This window comes from Chelonia mydas, chromosome 1 (genome assembly GCF_015237465.2).
Source record: "Chelonia mydas isolate rCheMyd1 chromosome 1, rCheMyd1.pri.v2, whole genome shotgun sequence".
Classification (NCBI taxonomy): domain Eukaryota; kingdom Metazoa; phylum Chordata; order Testudines; family Cheloniidae; genus Chelonia; species Chelonia mydas.
Genome location: NC_057849.1, coordinates 109,801,473 through 109,821,009, shown reverse-complemented (window position 1 = coordinate 109,821,009; position 19,537 = coordinate 109,801,473). Strand labels below are relative to the sequence as shown.

The window sequence follows — 19,537 nt, the reverse complement described above, 5'->3', positions numbered from 1 at the left end:
CTCCCGTTATCTTTTGTGCAGCATTATGTGGATTTTTCTGTTCTGCTAGTATAAATTAGAGAATATCTTACCAGGTGACTGTCATGCTGTTTACAACGTAGATGCGAGAACTACCAAATAGAGTCTGGCATCTGAAGTGCAAATGAGACCACATTCTTAACAGAGCTGTATTCTCAGAATTTACATTTTTATATTCATTTATTATAAACAATTATACTTATTTTTTTTGTTTAGTAACAGTAAAAGGATGTAAAGACACCATTTATCCTATTTACAGCAGTAATAAATCAGTATTATCTATGATCTTGTCTAGACAGGCCAGGGACAGGCCACATCTTGAATACTGTGTGCAGATCTGGTTGCCCATCTCAAAAAAGATATATTGGAACTGGAAAAGGTACAAAAAAGGGCCACAAAAATTATTAGGGGTATGGAACAGCTTCCATATGAGGAGAGATTAATAAGACTGGGACTTTCCAGCTTGGAAAAGAGACGACTAAGGGGGGATATGATAGAGGTCTATAAAATCATGACTCTTGTGGAGAAAGTAAATAAGGAAGTGTTATTTACTCCTTCTCATTAGACAAGAACTAGAGGTCACCAAATGAAATTAATAGGCAGCAGGTTTAAAACAAACAAACAAGAAGTATTTTTTCACACAATGCATAGTCAACGTGTGGAATATTTTGCCAGAGGATGTTGTGAAGGCCAAGACTATAACAGGGTTCAAAAAAGAACTAGACAAGTTCATGGAGGATAGGTACATCTGTTTCTGAGTTCAGCATGTGACCGTTTATTGCAAGCTAAAAGGGCTTCAGAACCTCTGATTGGCTTGTGGAGGGATAGTGCTTGAAGTGTTCTATTTATATTTCTTCCGTTTTGTTTTGACACATTTGTGTGAAAGTGTTCAATTCCTCAATCATTTTGTAAAGTTCAAGACTGATACAAAAATTGGATTCCACATCTTGCAACAGCTCTGAGAATGTGATGGATTGATAGCATGCGCGGCGGGTGAACCATGGGCTGGGGGAGGCTAGACCCCGGCTTGGCCTGCCCCTTCTGCCTCAGGCCCTGTCCATCCTGCCCACCGGCTCCCCAGCCCTAGACCACTGGAGAGCCTGCAGCCCTGGAGCACCAGGTGGCGTGTGCCGCCTCCTCCCCCAACCCTGGAGTGCTGGGCGGCGCAGCTCCAGCACCAGGGCCCCAGCCATCCCAATTCCTGGCCACAGGCTGGCTGCCCTAGCCCCACCCAGCAGGCTTCCCGGAAGAGGAGGTAGTCCCCCTGGGGTGGGGCAACTATCAGCAAGCAGGAGGGGGCCTTGGGATGGAACGTGGATGGAGCCACATGCGGCTGTTTGGGGAGGCACATCCTCCCTCAGCCTATGCTACGCACCGCACATGATAGATAGCCCTTGGCAACTGAATGTCTGTCCTTGATTTAAAAAACCAAAACCCTCAATCTTGACTTTTGACTTTCTGAAAGGCAGCGGCCCTTTCTGTGGAGTGTAACAAGGCAGAGCTGTTACCATTTTCCTTTCTGATTTTCTGCACTAATGCTTGTGTTTTTTTCTGGGTTAAAGAGATGTGGCAATCTGTCCATATGCTCATCCATCCATAGTCGTCTTGTCTGCCACTTGGTCAATCATTTTGTTTTTCTGACATGCATCTCTCTCTGTAGTGCAACCATCTGCTGGAAATGAAGCTGAAAGGAATTGGGAAGTAGAAGTAAACACTGTAATTCGGCCAGCAGCAGACACCGGGGTACTGTTTGCTCTGGTCGGTGAAGAAGCTTCAGTCCCTTTATCATTGGCTCTGATTGACTATCACTCTACAAAGAAACTTAAACAACAGGTACGAGCTTTAATCGTCTACTGGTGTAAAACAAAAAGATCCCTTGATATTTCATCAGAATTTCTAGGGCCATTTTCTAAAAATCTCAAAATTTGTGCCTGCCATTTTGTGTATACATTTACATTCACCAGTTCAGAATTTTATATGGAAATCAGATGTTTGAATGTCATCAGAGTACAGGAATTCTGCTTTTTGTGGAAACCGTTTTAGAAGGAGGGTAGACACTTCTTTGAACATTTGGCCCTTATAAAGGATTTGATTCAGTAGCAAATATCTCCACACTGACAATATGGCTCAACCTCTTGAATTTTAGCCACTTTGTTACACTAGTCTGAATTATACTATAAACTCCTTTGTACGGAGACTTTGTGTTCTATAGTGTAAGCGAATAATAACTCCACTGTAGTCAAGGGAGTAACACAGGCCTAACTCCAGAGTGTCTGCAAAGTGCCATGAACGGTATAAACAATATAATTAGTTATATTCATAATATAGGGTTAGATTTTGCTGTCACAGTTCAGAAGTAACTCCACTGAAGTCAGTGAGACTACCCCTCATTTACACTTAGGGCTTGTCCTCAGTACGGGGAGATCGATGCTGCTGCAATCGATGCAGCGGATGTCGATTTAGCGGGTGTAGTGAAGACTCGCTAAATCGATGGCAGAGCGCACTCTGGTACTCCAGCTCCCTGAGAAGAATAAAGGAGGTCGACTGGAGAGAGCATCTCCCGTTGACACGGTGCAGTGAAGACACCGGGGTAAGGCGACCTAAGTTGCGTCGACTCCAGCTACATTAGTCACGTAACTGGAGTAGCGTAACTTAGGTCGATTTACTGCGGTAGTGCAGACAAGCCCTTAAGCTGCTCAACACCACTTTGGCAGTGAGGCGACTCATGGGAGGGACACGAAGGGTCAAATGCCCCTCAAGCAGCTGGCCCGGGCGGAAAGAGGAAGGGGCGGGGCCAGAGCCTCCTCCAGTCACGTTGTCTGGGATGCTGCCTGGTGCAGTGCAGCGGCTGTCTGGAAGAGTGCCTGGCTGCGGTAGTGGGATAGCTTCTGGGGATAGTGGCCAAGCGAGTCAGAGTCTGCCCCCCTCCCCCCTGCTCTCCCTGGGATGCTCAGAGTTGGCTCCTGTCCTCAGAAGTCGAGCCGGAGCAGGTTGCCGCTGCTCCCTTTTTGCCCTGGCTCAGCTTTTGGGGACAGAGCCGACTCTAAGCATCCCAGGGAGAGCGGGGGGCTCCGACTCACTCAGCTGCTGTCCTGGAAGCCAAGCCCAGGCGGGAGGCATCCCATTGCTGCTGCAGCCAGATGTTCTCTCAGGCAGCTGCTGTGCTACACCGGGTAGCATCCAGGAGTGGCTCTGATGCTTGGCTGCTAGGAACAGCAGCCAAACATGCCAGGGGGAGCCAGTCCTGTGGGAGGACAGAGCTGCTGGTGTGCCCCCCCCCGCCCCGGTAATGTGGGGTGGGGACAGGGAGAGCGCAGGGGCCCTGGACTGGGGGCAGGGTGGGGAGGAGTCACATGGGGAGGTTACGTGTCCTCCCCTTTAGCTGGCATCCCCCTCCACCCCCAGTATGGGGAGGCACCAGTCATCTATCCTTAAGGCTCCTTTGAACAGCCAGAGCGGTGGTGTTTACAGTGCTGTTGTAGCTGTGTTGGTCCCAGGATATTAGAGAGACAAGGTGGGGGAGGTAATATCTTTTGTTGGACCAACTTTTGTTGGTGAGAGGGACAGGCTTTTGATCTGCACAGAGTTCTTCAGGTGTGCTGTTAGTGTAAATGAGAATCAGACCCAGACCATGGAGTTACGCAGGGTATAAATCTAGTGTAAGTGAGCTCAGAACCTGACTTCCAGTAATAATAATATAATCCGTTCTTTGCTGGCTCTGATAAAGCCTTCTAAACAGCTGCAGTTACGAGCATTATGAAATGGGAAATGTGTAAGTTTCAGTTTGTGTCTGTGCCTTCACTTATTGCACTTTTTTGCTATTCAGTTCATTATCTTGGCCACAGAGAACACAGTTGTGTCCAGATTGGCAATAAACGTTTGTGATGATCAGGAACACTCCGTGGACATCTTCATCAGCAAGGGGCAGTTATCGCTCACCGTGGATGGGACTGCAGGACAGAGTGAATTAAGCCATTCCCAGCTACAGGACAGTCTATTTCTTTTGGAGGGCTACCTGCAGTCATCTGTGAAGACATATGTGGGAGGACTGCCAGGTGATTATCAAGTTCTGCAAAGCAGAATGCAGGTTCTAACAACAAATAATGGTACTGGTGACTGGAAAAGGGATCAAATGTGTTCGTTAGACCCTGGTGTCAAACGCTCTATTTCTGCCCAAGTGAGTTTTGTTGTGCATGGGTGGGTGCAAGGAGGGCATTTAGCATTGATACTCTTTAACTTGTTTTTGTTGAATGACTATATCAGCCTTTTCGGACAGGCGGAAGCAAGAATAGGAATCTTGGTTGGGTTTCTTTTTGGTCAACAAATGGGGTTACCTGGTCAAAGAAGAGCTATGAGGAGGGTCACTATCTGTCTGGCATAATCTGTGGAGGTTATTACCTCAATTTTGTGGAGCCCTGAATTAGCATCACATTCAGCCCATGTACAAGTCTGAGATCAGTATCAGATAAGGACCAAAACACTTGAAGGTGTAGTCCGACCTTTTGAGGTTCTCACTCTCTTTGTGTCCCCAGCCTAGCAGACTGACTTCAGGCTCTATGTAGGCTCTTGGTACCTCTAGCCCTCTATTGAGTGGGTGACCCATTCACCTCACCTCTGCTGGAAGTCTTAGGGGCTCATTGCTGTGGTTCTGTAGCTTCTCTGCTGATGTTGCCATCCAGAGAGCACTATGTGTAAGAGCTCATGACATTTCCAGTCAGGGACACCCAGGGGGCACAGCACAGAGGCTGCCACAACTTCTGGCTTTTGCAGCAAAAATAGAGCCTCTGCAGGAGTCACTTCTGTTCTCTGCCTGGAACCTGACAGATTGACCTTTGATTTGAATCAAAGATTTGGTTCTTCGGGGTTGTTTCTCATTCTAGCTGAACTGGTTTACTACTCCCTATTGCTGAGAAATGCAAACGAGGAAGCATATGAAAAGCATGTCTCTCTGCATAATAGTAGTTACTATCTGCAGTACTCACAGCAAGACAAAGTCCTGGTCTTGTTTGTCTAATCCATGTAATATGGGGAAGAGAGGCTGGAGCAGTGCTGGCCTTGTGGTAGGTGCCGCAGCAGTTAAGCCAGCATAGGGCAGGATAGCACAGGGCAGCTGAGGGGTAACATAGCAGGGTGCTTCTTTACTGCTGTTCCTAGAAGGAGTAATGTGAGCTTCCCCATAGCTCATGCTGCACAAAACAGTATTTATACTAGCAGACCTGGCTCCTGGGCATGCCAGAAGATGGGAGACCACACCCTCCTGGGACTCTGGTGTGTTGGCAGGTGCAGTAGCCAGTCCCTCAATATAGCACTTAGTGGAGTGCCATAATGTACTGCAATTTTGCCCAGCTGTTGCGCCAGTAGGAGGTAGCCAATGCTCTCTTTCACCACTAGTGCAGCAGAGGGCAGGATTTTCTCCTGAAAATTAGGAAGTGTCTGTCACACACTTAGAATGGAGGTAGCTTTCTGTGCTATAGCGCTCTAGAGTAATTTATTTTTAGGCTGGCCTTTCAGTGCAGTATAAGGTACATTTTCATTCGTCTCTAACTGGAGTAGGTACATATCCTAGAGCTGATTTAAAAAAAAAAAAATGGACGAAAAAAAATCATGAACATTTTGTCATTTCCCACCCAACATTTCCCATTTTTTTCCTTGAAATTTGGAACATGTTGACTAGCTGTATAGAGCTGGCTGAACACAGGGCGCGAAGCAGGGGAATGTTAGGTGTTTTTTTTCCCAGTCAACGTTTCTATGAACATTTTCATCGAAAAATCAGCATTTGAAAATTTCTGATTAGCTCTAACATGCATATATTATTCCTAACATCAATAATAGGGCTCTTCTCTTGATCTGTGTACATGGCATCTTTAATTGGTCTCTTTTCCATGGACTGTCTGAGCATTAGCTTACAGTGTAGAAAGAGCTTTAATCCATGGAAGCTCATCCTTGGTCATGAGAAGTGGAATTTGTTTCCTTGCTTGCAGGGAAACACTATTTACATTGCATAAATCCCACTAACAGAAATATCTCTGAACATCTGTGTCGCTGCAGCTGCATATCTTGCCCCACTGCATCAAGAACACTTTCTATTTATAATTAAGTGGTGTGACAGCTATTTTTCAAATTGTTAAAGGCTGTATCAGCTGGAAACTTCTTCCTGAGTCATCTATTAATCCCTGTATGCCCTGAAGCAGGAGGATTAAATGCTTATTTTGTCTAGTGTAACAGTAGGTCATTATGGCAAAGGATATATTTTGTAGATCTTTTAAAATCTGAGCTGTGGCAACCATTTGTTTTTCATAAATTCCAAGGCCAGAAGGAACCGTTGTTAACCTCTAGTCTGACCTCCTATGTAACACAGGCCATAGAACTTCCCCAAAATAATTCCTAGAGCAGATCTTTTTAAAAAAAATCCAATATTGATTTAAAAATGGTCAGTGATGGAGAATCCACCACAACCCTTGGTAAATTGTCCCAGTGGTGAATTACTCTCTCTGTTAAAAAATGTATGCTTCATTGCCAGTCTGAATTTGTCTAGCTTCAACTTCCAGCGTTGGCTCTTGTAAAGTAAATCTAGTTGCACTCTAAATCTACAAGAATTACAGCTAGGTTAGCTGCCTTCTTCCTTCTGTGATGTGATCTGATCTGCTCAGCAAGTTGCTTGTTTCTTTGATTGAGTCCAGAGGTGGAGCCTTAATATTTGAGTTAAAACAGTTTAACAAATGAGAAGATTATAAACATTTAAACATTAGGGATGGGTTAACTAACCTGGACTAAATAAACTGAACCAAATGTTCAACCGGAAGTTTCACTGAACTGAATTTTTTTTCATCATTTGTTAGTTGGGGCTGACGCTGGGTTGTTTTCATTTTTTTTCCTGTCCTCCTGTTTCTTTATTTCAGCCAGAAATGGAAAACCCCAAAACAGCAGTCACTCTTTGTATGTTTTTTAAGGCAAGTGAAAAAATATTATTTGGCCTCCATATTAGCAGTATCCCCCATATTAAGTAAAGACCATGATGCAGATATGGAAGTAGCATTGTTGGATTGCAAGGGAAAAAGGCAACAATTTATTGATGATCACCATACTTCAATAAAATTGTTTTCTACAGTATATTAAATTCTGCTGAATCCCCGATTACTTCAAATTTTGCACAAACAAATTTTCTTACACTTTTCATCAGTGTAGAGACTAAACAGTTTATGTGAAGAGACTGAATCTTTGGATTCTTAACCAACTTTTGTTTTTCGAGTGCTGTCCATTCCACATGTGTGGAATGGGTGTGTGTGTGCGTGCGCGCTCGCTCGCTCGCTACATGCACCGGTGCCGGAAGTTTTTCCCTCAGCAGTATCCATAGGGGCGCAGCTTTGGCGCCTGCATGGTGCAGTGTAAGGGGCGCTGCCGACTCCCCCCACATTCAGTTCCTTCTTGCTGCCAGTGACGGTGCATGGAACGTTCGCCGCTCTTACAAGCGTTGCTTAGGCTTCGTTTGTACTAACTAGAGTTTTTATAAAGTTAGTTAGCCCTTAACAGTAGTTAGTTTTACTTAGTCGGGGGATGGGGCATGCGCCTATCCCCAGACTTTAAGCCCTGCCATCGCTGCAAAGGGCCCATGCCTGTGAGCGATCCACATAGTAGCTGTCTCAGGTGCCTTGGTGAAGGGGTATATAAGTGAGAAGTGTCGAATCTGCAGGTCCTTTAAACCTAGGACTAAAAGAATGTGAGATCAGACTCAAAGCGCTCCTGATGGAGTTGGCACTCACTCCAGCCCCGGAACAAAGGTCTGACGAGGTTCCCAGCACCGCAGCATCGGTGCGTAGTGCCCCGCCATCGATGCGCTGGCACCGATCCCTGTCCACGGCCCCAGCCAAGAAGTCTAAGGAGGCGAGTAGGGGATGGTCTCCTACTCCCCGCAAGGGGAAGGACAGGGCTGGGGGTGAGCTAAGACCCGTGCAGGATGGCTCATCTGCCCCGTCAGGAAGTCGGGCCTCAGCTCATGTCGAGCGATGCAGCCCACCCTGTTCCTTGCCTGGAAGCCTGGACGCAGAGGCAGGCCTTCATCAGCTTCAGGTGCTGTCGATGCCTCATGTGCTCCAGGCTGCGCTGGAGGTCCTGATGCTCCTGGCGCTGCTCAACCAGCCCTGGCGGTGTCCAGATCTCAGGGTAAGCCCACCTTGGGACTTTTCTGTCTGCCCTCGCCCCATCAGTACCTCTCCCCATCGTGCCACCGTTCACCCGCTTGAAGCCGTCATGCCTTGGAGTTAGGGAGGCAGATGCATCGGAGCCCTCTACAGTCACCGGACTGTGGGCACCAGCAGCAGGATTCGAGGTGGGCATTGCCAGTTACTGGTGCAGACCCACAGAGGCATGCACTCCCTGGCAGGAACATCAGGACCGGCCCTGTGCATCACCAGAACGCCGTTACAGATTCCAGGAACAATCGGAGGACCGGAGCTGCAGGCCCCACCAAAGATCCCCGAGACGGGTGTCACCGTATTTGGGGAGATCCCCCTGGTGCCTGGACCGCGATACCTCCAAGTCCTGCTCCTCATTTAGGTACCATTCTCGAAGCGCGAGGCGTGGATTGCCAGTCCCCCGTCGCAGATCCACTGAGCGCCGCTGGTCACCAAGGTCCCCATGAAGGCACACGTCCCGCTTAGACCGGTCCTCCTCTAGACGCGACCACGATTATCGCCAGGCACAGAGTCGCTGCTCCAGTGGATCCAGGTCACCAGGTAGCAATCACTCTAGGTATGGCTCCGGTGCAGAGTAAGGCTCCACATCGGCAGGGCAGCCTCCCAGATCCTCAGGGCCCCCTGCATCATCAGTACCGAAACCGGCCCTGTGGTACCCCTGGATCCTGTGGGGGTTCACCCAGCCCTCCCAGACTGCCTGCTCGGTGTCAGGAGCCTCGAACAGGTCTGTGGCCTCGATGACCCAACTCCCTCCAGTACTTGAGGCCTCAGGGGATAAGACCCCGCAAGTCCATGTGGACCAAGGGGAACAGCCAGCTGGACCACCAATGGGTGCCATGGAACCCGCAGTAATGGCCTCCTTGTCATCACCGGACATGGCTATCACGGAGCCCCCTTACCCGGTTCCTCAGGATGATGCTAAAATGGACCAGGATCTGTTGAAGAAGGTCATGTCCAACCTTGGCCTGCAGGCAGAGGAGTTGGAGGAGCAAGCGGGCTCCCTGTTCAACGTCCCCTACTTGACAGCCCCTGCTAGGGTGGCCTTTCCCCTTCATGAAGGGGTACTGAAGATATCCAGTGCTTTGTGGCAAACCCACTTCTCTCTTCCCCCCATTTCCAAGTGGGCAGGGCGTAAGTACTTTGTCCCAGCTAAGGGGCACGAATACTTTTACTCCTATCCTTCTCCAAATTCCCTGGTGGTCGAGGCAGTTAACTACAGGGAATGCCAGGGGCAACCCAGAACTACCCCCAAAAATAAAGACACCAGGAGACTGGACTTGTTTGGATGGAAAATTTATTCCTCGTCTGGCTTATAGTTGAAGGTGGCCAACACCGGGTCCTCCTTGGCCTCTATGACTTTAATATGTGGCAGACCGCGGCCAAGTTCAAGAATGCCCTCCCGGAAAGTTCCCATAAAAAATTATGGGCGATCCTCGACGAGGGCACGGTCACTGCCAGGGCAGCCCTTCAAGTGGCATCTGACATGGCAGACTCCGCTGCCCACACCATAGCGTCCGCCATCTCCATGCGACAGGCATCCTGGCTGCTCCTCTCTGGGTTGTCCGCCGAGGCTCAGAAGTCGATTCAGGGCCTCCCTTTCAATGGCCAGGCTCTGTATGCGGAGCAGACGGACAACAAATTACATGGGCTGAAGGACCCCCAAACCACCTTAAAAAACCTGGGGCTCTATGTTCCAGGCCCAGCATGTAAGTGGTTCAAACTGCAACTTCTCCAGGGGCCAGGGAGCCAACCCCGGCAGGACCTGCTGCACAAAAAGCCCAAGGGCTACAGGCTGCTCACGAGCCACCAGCCCCCACCCTCTGCCCAGTCGGGCTGGCCCACTCCAAGCAAGTAGCTAAAAAGTCGTTTTGAGGGTACACCTGAGGACAGCCTACAGTCTGTTTCCTGGTTCCGATTTTTTTCCCAGTTTTTTGCAACCAACTTTCCTTTTTTCTCCTGGCACCCTCCAATTTATTTCCACCCCCCACTTCCACTCCCCATCTCTCTTCAGGGACCCTTCTCACGAGAGTCTTCTCGAGCAGGAAGTTCAGGGGCTCTTACAGCTGGGCCTCCTTACTGGAACAAGGGTTTCTTTTCCCCGTATTTTCTGATCCCAAAGGCCAAGGGTGATCTGCGTCTCATCCTGGACCTGCAAGATCTCAACAGATACCTAAAGAAGCTAAAGTTTCGCATGGTCTCCCTGGCCTCCATTATCCCCTCTTTGGATCCAGGAAACTGATATGCAACCCTTGACCTGAAAGACGCATACTTTCACATAGCAATCTGCCCAGGACACAGATGCTTTCTCCATTTTACAGTTGGTTCAGCCCACAACTAGTTTGCAGTCCTTCTCTTTGGCCTGGCTACAGCACCAAGGGTGTTTACCAAGTGCATGGTGGTAGTCGTGGCCTACCTCAAGCGTTGGGGTAACCAGATTTACCAGTACCTTGACGACTGGCTGGTCAAAGGCAACTCCAAGGCTCAGGTCCAATGCTGTGTCACTGTACTACAAGCCACGTGCCACTCCTTGGGACTACTGGTCAACCACAAAAAGTCCACTTTAGTTCCAGTTCAAAGGATAGAATTCATCGGAGCCGTGCTCGACTAGACCCAGACAGTAGCGTTCCTGCTGTTAGACAGGTTTCAGGCCCTGATGGACCTCATTGCAGAAGTGTCTGTATTTCCCCTGACAGCGGCCAGGGTGTGCCTGCACCTGTTAGGCCACATGGCAGCTTGCACATACGTAGTCCTCCATGCCAGGCTCCGCATGCGCTCCCTGCAGCAATGGCTGGCTTCAACCTATTCCCAATCCAGGGACCTCCTGGAAAAGATCATAACCATTCCTCTGGTGGGTCTTACCTTGCTGCAATGGTTGGACCTATCACAAGAAGGTCCTGGAAGGAGTCCCGTTCGACAGTTCCGCTCCATCCGTCGAGCTAGTGTCGGATGCTTCGGACCTCAGTTTGGAGGCATACCTTGGACATCTCCAGATCCAGAAGATGCGGACCCTGGAGGAGACAATGTTACACATAAATGTCAAGGAGCTCAGAGCGGTCTGGTTGGCCTGCGAGGTCTTCCTGACACACCTGTCTGGCAAAGTGGTGAGAATCCTGACGGACAATACGGCCTCGATGTTGTACATCAACAGGCAAGGAGGAGTGTGCTTATTGGCTCTCTGCCAAGAGGTTCTCCATCTCTGGGACTTCTGCATCTTCCACGGCATCCATCTGGAAGTTTGTTACCTCCACGGATCTGCCCGAGCAGATCACCTCAGCAGGGACTTCTCTCACCACGAGTGGTCACTCCACCTGGAGGTGGCCTGCATGATCTTCCAGAGGTGGGGAACTCCCCAAGTAGATCTGTTTGCCACCAGGTGAAACAGAAAGTGCCATTGGTTTTGCTCCCGGCAGGGCCTGAGCAAGGGCTCCCTCTCCAATGCCTTCCTCCTGTCGTGGGCCGAGGGTCTGATGTACGTGTTCCCTCCGATCCCTCTGCTCAGCCAGGTCCTAGTAAAGATCAAGAGGGACAAAGCACAGGTTATCATGATCGCCCGTGTGGCCTTGCCAGCACTGGTTCGGCATGCTCATGAACAAGGTGGTGGCCCTTCCCTGGCCCCTTCCCTACCATCCGGACGTGCTGTCACAGGATCACGGTTGACTCCTACACCCCAACCTTGAGTCTCTACACCTCTTGGTGTGGATGCTCCATGGTTGAACCTGGAGGAGCGCACCTGCTCGGAGGAGGTCCAGCAGGTCCTCCTGGGAAGTAGGAAGCCATCCATGAGACTAATTTACCTGGCCAAGTGGATGAGGTTTTCCCGCTGGCTGTCAGAGCACAGCATTTCTACTTCGCGTTCTTCAGTGCATTCCATCTTGGACTACTTACTGCAGCTCAGGAACCAGGGTCTGGTGCATTCTTCCATCAGAATGCACCTTGCAGTCATCTCTGCGTTCCACCAGCCGATCCAAGGCCAGATGGTCTTACCTCACGACATGACTGTCAGGTTCCTGGTATGGGCCCCGTCCCGCAGTGGGACCTTAACCTGGTCCTCTCCAGGCTCACCAGCGCACCTTTCGAGCCACTGGACTCCTGCTCCCTTTCCTACTTGTCTTGGAAGGTCAGTTTCCTGGTGGCAGTGATGTCAGCGAGACGAGTCTCAGAGATTAAGGCCTTGACCTCGGAACCACCTTACACAGTCTTTTATAAGGACACGGTCCAGCTGCGGCCCTCCCAGCCTTCTTGCTGAAGGTGGTATCTTCCTTCCACATGAGTCTGGATGTATTTCTGCTAGTGTTCTGACCTAAGCCACATAAGACTTCTGAGGAGAGGTGTCTGCATGCACTGGACGTCTGGAGGACCTTAGCTTTTTACTTGGAGCGTACCAAGCCTTTCGGTAAATTGATCCAGCTCTTCATTGCTACGGCGGATAGGATCAAGGGCCTTCCGGTTTCTTCACAGAGGATTTCCAACTAGATCACCTCTTGCATAAAGACCTGGATCAACTCTTGCATAAAGAGCTAGCAAAGGTCCCACCACTGCCAATCATTAGGGCCCATTCAACTAGAGTGCAGGTGTCTTAAGCGGCCTTCCTGGCATGCGTCCCAATCCGGGACATCTGTAGAGCCGCGACGTGGTCCTCGGTCCACATGTTCACGTCTCTGATGCCATCACTCAGGAGGCCAGAGATGACGCTGGGTTTGGCAGAGCTGTGTTACAGTCTGCACAGCCGTGAACTCCTACCTGCCTCCATGGGAACTGCTGGGAGCCATCTAATGTGGAATGGACATGAGCAAGCACTTGAAGAAGAAAAGAGAATTACCTGTACCGTAACTGGTGTTCTTCGAAATGTGTTGCTCATGTCCATTCCACAACCTGCCCTCCTGCCCCACTGTCGGAGTTTCTGGCAAGAAGGAACTGAGGGTGGGGGGAGCCGGCAGAGCTCCTTATACCGCGCCATGCAAGTGCCACTCCAGATGGCACCAGAGCTGCTCCCCTACGGATACTGCTGAGGGGAGAACTTCCAGCACTGGTGCATGTGGCAAGCACACACACCTAATGGGGGATGGACATGAGCAACACATCTTGAAGAACACCAGGTACAGAACAGGTAACAGTCTTTTCTGAGCTTCATCCATCACAATTTATAAAAGATCTATTGTGGAAGTACTAGAAATTCTTTACTAATGAGCTGCATATATAATACTAATGCAATGAAATTAATTCATTTTTATATACCATCTTAGAAGTCCTGGCACCCTTCATGTCACTCAGCTCATCCCGTGCCTACGCTGCCCATCGCCCCTTTCCCCCTTATCTTTGTTACCCTAGATCAGGTATTCAATCAGTTTCTCCTGAGGTTAGAGTTTAGTTTAGTTTCCTACGACACACCCTAATGGTGATTTATCCCCCAGCCTAAGAAGCCTGTTATTTTAAATATGGCAAATGGGGAAAAGCATGAAGTAAAGTTGGTTAAACTATGCTAATTTAGCTGGTCACTGTAGAAAATACCCTGTAGCTAGGACTTGGGGCATTGTTTAAAGACTAAACAAGATATGTAAAAGTAAACCCATTTCATGACTGACAGGTGGGCACCACATGCTTCTCTATCTGCTCTGAAGCCCAAAAGTCTGTGGACCAAATTTAAAGCTGCCAAATTCAGTAGAGTTATGCCTGCATACACGAACCTTGAATTTGGCCCTGTGTGTCTCCAAGCAGAACATGTTTGGATTTTGTGTAGTCTCCAGGGAAGTAGTGTTAATGTCATAGGAGAATCCTGTAGATCTAGTCCTTGCTTTGATGTGGAGATGAGGGGTTTACCCAGATTCCCATGCCATTGTGAGATTAAATCATTCTTGAGCAATTCATCACTTTGTTACACAACCAACATGATTAGCTAGTGGCCTTTAGGGCATGAAAGAGGACACTTATCTCAGTAAGCTTTCATTTAACGGTTTTATTGTGTCCTTTTTGCCTTTTAATCTCCGTGTTTAAGGAGGCTAGGTGATAGAATTATAGAAATTAGTAGTAGTAATAATATCAAAATTTTCTTCTAATCTATTGGCCTGTACTAAATTTCTGTCTTTTTTCCGGATTCAGTATTTATATGGCCACTAGTGGACATTGAATAAAAGGTTTTCTGTGTGCCCATTAAAGCTCTCTTCGGGTGTGATAATCATGTTAATTTAGGAAGCATTATTGCCTTCAGCTCCTTTCCAGAGAATGTTATTAACTTCTTTATATGCAGTGTAAAAAAAAAAAAGGAGGACTTGTGGCACCTTAGAGACTAACCAATTTATCTGAGCATAAGCTTTCGTGAGCTACAGCTCACTTCATCGGATGCATCCGATGAAGTGAGCTGTAGCTCACGAAAGCTTATGCTCAGATAAATTGGTTAGTCTCTAAGGTGCCACAAGTACTCCTTTTCTTTTTGTGAATACAGACTAACACGGCTGCTACTCTGAAATATGCAGTGTAGTTATAGCCCTGTCTGTCCCAGGACATGAAAGAGACAAAGTGGGTGAGATAATATTTTTTTATTGGACCAACTTCTGTTGGTGAGAGAGACAAGCTTTTGAGCCCTGCAGAGATCTTCTTCCGGTCTGGGAAAGGTACTTCCAGCATCACAGCTCAGTGCAGGGTGGAACAGATTGTTTAGCATAACTAGACAGCACATTTTAAGGGACCATTCAAGGTAGAGTTGCCTGTTAACACCTCTGCAATCATAAGATCAAAAGAGGTGGTTAGTGGGTTACAGTTTGTTGTAATAAGCTATTAATCCATTGTCTCTATTCAGTCCATGATTTTTAGTGTCTAGCAGAGTTAGGCCTTGTCTACACTACAAAGTTTTGCTGGCAAAACAGGAAAGGTGTACATGCTACAAAGCTACTTTTGGCTGCAAAACTGCTGTTTTGCCGACAAAACAAAACCACTTCAACAAGAGGCATAAAGCTTTTGGCGGCAAAGTTAAAGTGACAAAGCATTGGTGTAGACACTGCTGTTTGTTTTGTTGACATAACTGGCTTCCACTAGAATCCCACAATTCCCACTGTGACCTCTCTGCTCACTATTTTGATCTCTGCTGCCCTGTAGGCATGCGCCACTCCCTTTTCAAAGTTCTGGGAAGTATCTGACAACTGAGCTTGCTGCTCTGTTTGGGGAACAAAGAGCAAATCATTAACATGGAATGCTCCTGTTCTGCCCTGCACTAGGAACAGAGCTGCCGGCAGACTGCAGCTGCGGGGAGGAGGGGGGGAAGACTGCTGTGCTGCTTTGACTTTCCTCAGCTATGGTTGCCAACTGTCTAATCACACAAACCCAAACACCCTTGCCTTGCTCCCTGCCTCGCCCCTTCCCTAGGCCCCACTCCTGTCCTGCCCCTTCTCTGAGGCTCCATCCCCCTTCCCTCTGTTGCTCGCTCTCCCCCACCCTCACTCACTTTCATTGGGGCAGGGGATTGGGGCCGAGTGGTTCAGAGTGTGGGAGGGGCCTCCAGACTGAGCCTGGGGCAGGGGGTTGGGGTGCAGGAGGGGGTTTGGAGTGTGGGCTCTGGGAGGGAGTTTGGATGCAAGAGGGGGCTCAGGCTGGGGCAGAGGGTTGGGGTATGCGAGGGAGTTTGGGTGCAGGAGGGGGCTCAGGGCTGGGGGTTGCGGTGTAAGAGGGGGTGTGGGCTCTGGCTGGGCCTTGCTTACCTCAGACGGCTCCCGGAAGCAGCGGCATGTCTCTGCAGTTCCTAGGCTCAGGGGAGGTCAGGCAGCTCTGCATGCTGCCTCTGCCTGCAGGCACCACCCCCACAGCTCCCATTGGCCACGGTGTTGGTGCTTGGAGCAGGGGCAGGGCGCAGACACCCCCTGGCCACCCTGTGCCTAGGAACCGGACATGCCGGCCACTTCTGGGAGCCACGCGGAGCCAGGGCAGATAAGGAGCCTGCCTTAGCCCCACTGCATCAGTGAAGGGACTTTTGGCCTGTTAAAATCTCACAGATTGCTTTCAATAGCTACAGGGAGATTGAGTCCGATTCCGGGAGACTCCCGGCCAATCTGGAAGGGCTGGCAACCCTATCCTCAGCACGGAGAACTCACGGAGCTGCTCAGGATGCTGCTCCCGGCAGCTGAGGAGGCTGTGGGAGAACTTGGAAGGAGTGAACCCTAGGCAGGCAGGCAGAGCGGGTGGCTTCTGGAGAGACTGCTGTGCCGAGCAGAGCCAGGGGCTGATGTGGGGGAAGGGGTGCCCCCCATCCCCTGCCTCAGAATAGGTCAGTCAGCCTGCTGTCTCCCCTGCCCCAGACACCCAGTCTCCTCTCCCTCCCCCAACACACTTCAGTTGAAAAAGTGGCTGATAATGTACAAGGATGCCCTGGAACAATGGGATTAAGAAGGCTGCATCATGTGACCCTGTACCTACCCCATGAGGCATTGCAAACCCTTCCTAAAGCACCCTGCAGCCAGTTGCACAGTGGGATAGCTACCCACAGTGCACTGCTCTCTGTGTGGATGCAAGAGCTGTTAGTGTGGATGCACTGCCGACACAAGGAGCTAGTGTGGACATGCAACAGCAATTTTAATTAAAGCAGGGTAATTTTTGCCAACAAAACTTTATAGTGTAGACAAGGCCTTAGGAATTTAAGTTCCCAGGCTCGTCTTTTGAAAGTGTTGTGCAGGTTTCCTTTGAGGATGAGGACTGAAGTTGCAGAGAGAGTGATTGCTTTGTAAAGAGTTCCAGTATTGCCAAAATATCATGAGTCAGGCTCACCAAATATCATGAGATTAGCTTTAAAAACATGAGATTATATAAAAATAATGGATTTTTATTTGCCTTCTGCTTTTTGAGCCTTTAGGGTGCACTAGGGTCACATTTCGAAGCTTTCTCCACAGCCACAAGGCCTAGAAACTTACTTTTTCCTTAAGAATGAAGGATGAAATCATCACATATCCACTTGACTCCAGGAGCTGGAACTTTAAGGAAAACAAAAATTACCATGCGATTCATGACAAAATCATGAGACTTGGCAACATTGCCAGGTGATAGGGTGTTTGTCTTTTATCATTGTCCTGTGTGAATTCATCGTGATTATCTGGTTTCACCCACATAGTTGTTGTTGGGGCATTTAGTGCACTGGATGAGGTACCGCATGTTGTGATAGGCATTAGTATGATCCATGGATCTTGAAAGGTGTGTTATTGGTGGGAGGGTCGTAGCTTTGGAGATATGTCTGCAGGTTTTGCATCTGTTCTGGCAGGGTCTGGTGCCCCTTTGAGTTGGTGTGTCTGCCACCAGGCCCTGCCAGACAGCCCTGGCAGAGCCTTCCCAAAAGTTGGAGCCAAAGCGCCCGCCCCCTCTGTGGCCACACACCCAGCCGAGCCAGAAGCTGGAGCGGGCCGGGAGCCATGGACCCACCAGCTGCTTGGAGCGAGGGGGGGGGGCAGAGCAGCCCTCAGCCCGTGTCCCTGCTCTGCGCCCCCCGCCCAGGACAGGTGGCAGGTTCGCAGATCCCCACAGCTGCCCACGTGGCTCTTACGCCGACCTGCTCCGGCCGGGGGACGGGGCCTCAGAGCCACAGCCCAGCCATGCTAAAAGATGCGCAGCTACGCAGCTGTGAGGCACTGTGGAACTTCCACCTGCCCTGGGTGGTGGGCCCAGGGATGGGGACCTGGGCTGGGGGCTGTTCTCAGGCCTCCTACCCTGGGCAGGTAGAAGGTCTGTGGTGCGGCATCCCCTGCTGCCCGGGCTACAGCTGCTGGCCTGGCGGGGGACCCATGGCGAAAAGTGGAAGGGCCCTGGCCCCCCCATTCCGGTGCCACTGCTGCCAGAATAACAGATGCAAAATGGGTGGGTGAGTCTTTGTGGCCTGTGGTATGCAGGGGGTCAGACTAAATGATCACGATGATCTCTTCTGGCCTTAAAGTCTGAGTCTAAGTTGAAATGGAAAAGCAATGAGGATCTAATGTTCAAAATGTGGGACCAGACCCTCAGCTGATGTAAACTGGCATACCTCTATTGAAGTCAATGGACCTACGCTGATTTACACCAGCTGGGGATCTGGTCTGTGACCTCTTTTTGTGTGTGTAGAAATGGAAGCTTATGTGAGGTCCCTTCAGAAAAAGGCCCTTAATATGAAACAAAGTGTTCTTGCATTCTGCTTACCGTGAGGGTGGAAAGGAAGGGTACAGAATGGGGGAGAGGAAATGGGAATGTATTAGAATTAATCCAAGTACCAGTCATCTAAACTTGGTAGGGATGGTGTTTATTGAAATTTAAGGAAGTTAAAGAAATGTTCTTCTGCTTTTACACAGATGTTCCTGTCACTTCCACTCCAGTCACTGCATTCTACCATGGCTGCATGACTGTGAAGATGAATAATAAGGCACTGGACTTAGATGAGGCTTTTTACAAGCACAGTGACATCACATCACATTCTTGTCCTCCAACTGAGACTGGTCAATAGGTACCACTGCAATGTAAAAGTTTTATATTAAAAAAACTTTCCATGCTTTTTTTAAGACATAAATTATTCAGACTTCCCGCACTATGTGTATAGTTTCTCTCCAACACTGAAGTTATGTAGGCGCTACTGATCCTCACGAGTCAAATTGATTATTGAAATATTTCTTTGCTTTGAGGTTTAGAGTTTGTAATATATTTGTAAATAGTTCAGAAGACTAAGATTAATCATCCAAAACTGAAGATGATACCTAAAGTGAATGTTAAGACTGTAAAAAGACTGATGGATAACTATAATGCAGAAAACCTGGTAATATGTCAGTGTGAACTGGAAGAAAAATAATATTGCTGTATTATTTTTATTACCAAGCACTGCTTTCTGATTTACAAAATATGAAAATAAAATATTTACATAAAACTTCTTAACTCCACTGAGATTGTCTCTTGGGGATATGATTCAGACTGTGGATGATTTGCAGAGCCGATGACATTTTATTAATATTTCAATGACTAGTGTGTTCATTGGCCTCTGAAAAGCTGTAAGTAGGCTCTAGACTAGTGAGCAAGCTCATTTTTAGGTGGCGGGGGAGATGTGTGGGTGTGGTTTTTAGGATTTGTTTTGTAACATGCGTTCTCCAGAGATAACAGGCTCAGTCACAACCTTTAGAAAAAGCTCTAGGTCAATGGAGAACTTGAAAGTGAGAGGAAAAATTGGGTCAGCAGGAAACAATTAAAAGGAAAGCCTAGCTCAGGTAGAAGCCGAAGTGTCTTATGTCAGTAATCAGTGAGGCAAGTGATGAAAGATATATCAAGAACAGGGAATATCATGCAGTGATGTAACTTTTGCTACTTAATTTTTAGGCTGGCTCACTCACCATGAGCCTAGAGAA

At 48.7% G+C, this 19,537-nt stretch overlaps 1 protein-coding gene across 3 annotated transcripts in view; it reads left to right on the top strand.

Moving 5' to 3' along the window:
• GAS6 (growth arrest specific 6) overlaps positions 1–19,537 on the top strand; it is an 81,624-nt gene that overhangs the window by 60,085 nt on the left and 2,002 nt on the right. For 2 of the 3 annotated variants that reach the window (XM_037897339.2, XM_037897345.2), the window contains 3 exons: positions 1,679–1,851; positions 3,845–4,073; positions 18,500–19,075. In XM_037897339.2, coding sequence (XP_037753267.1) covers positions 1,679–1,851; positions 3,845–4,073; positions 18,500–18,651 — 554 coding nt within the window. In that variant the 3' untranslated portion in view covers positions 18,652–19,075. Of the gene's footprint in view, positions 1–1,678; positions 1,852–3,844; positions 4,074–18,499; positions 19,076–19,537 lie in introns of those variants that run through there. The other variant, XM_037897332.2, reaches the window with a different exon arrangement.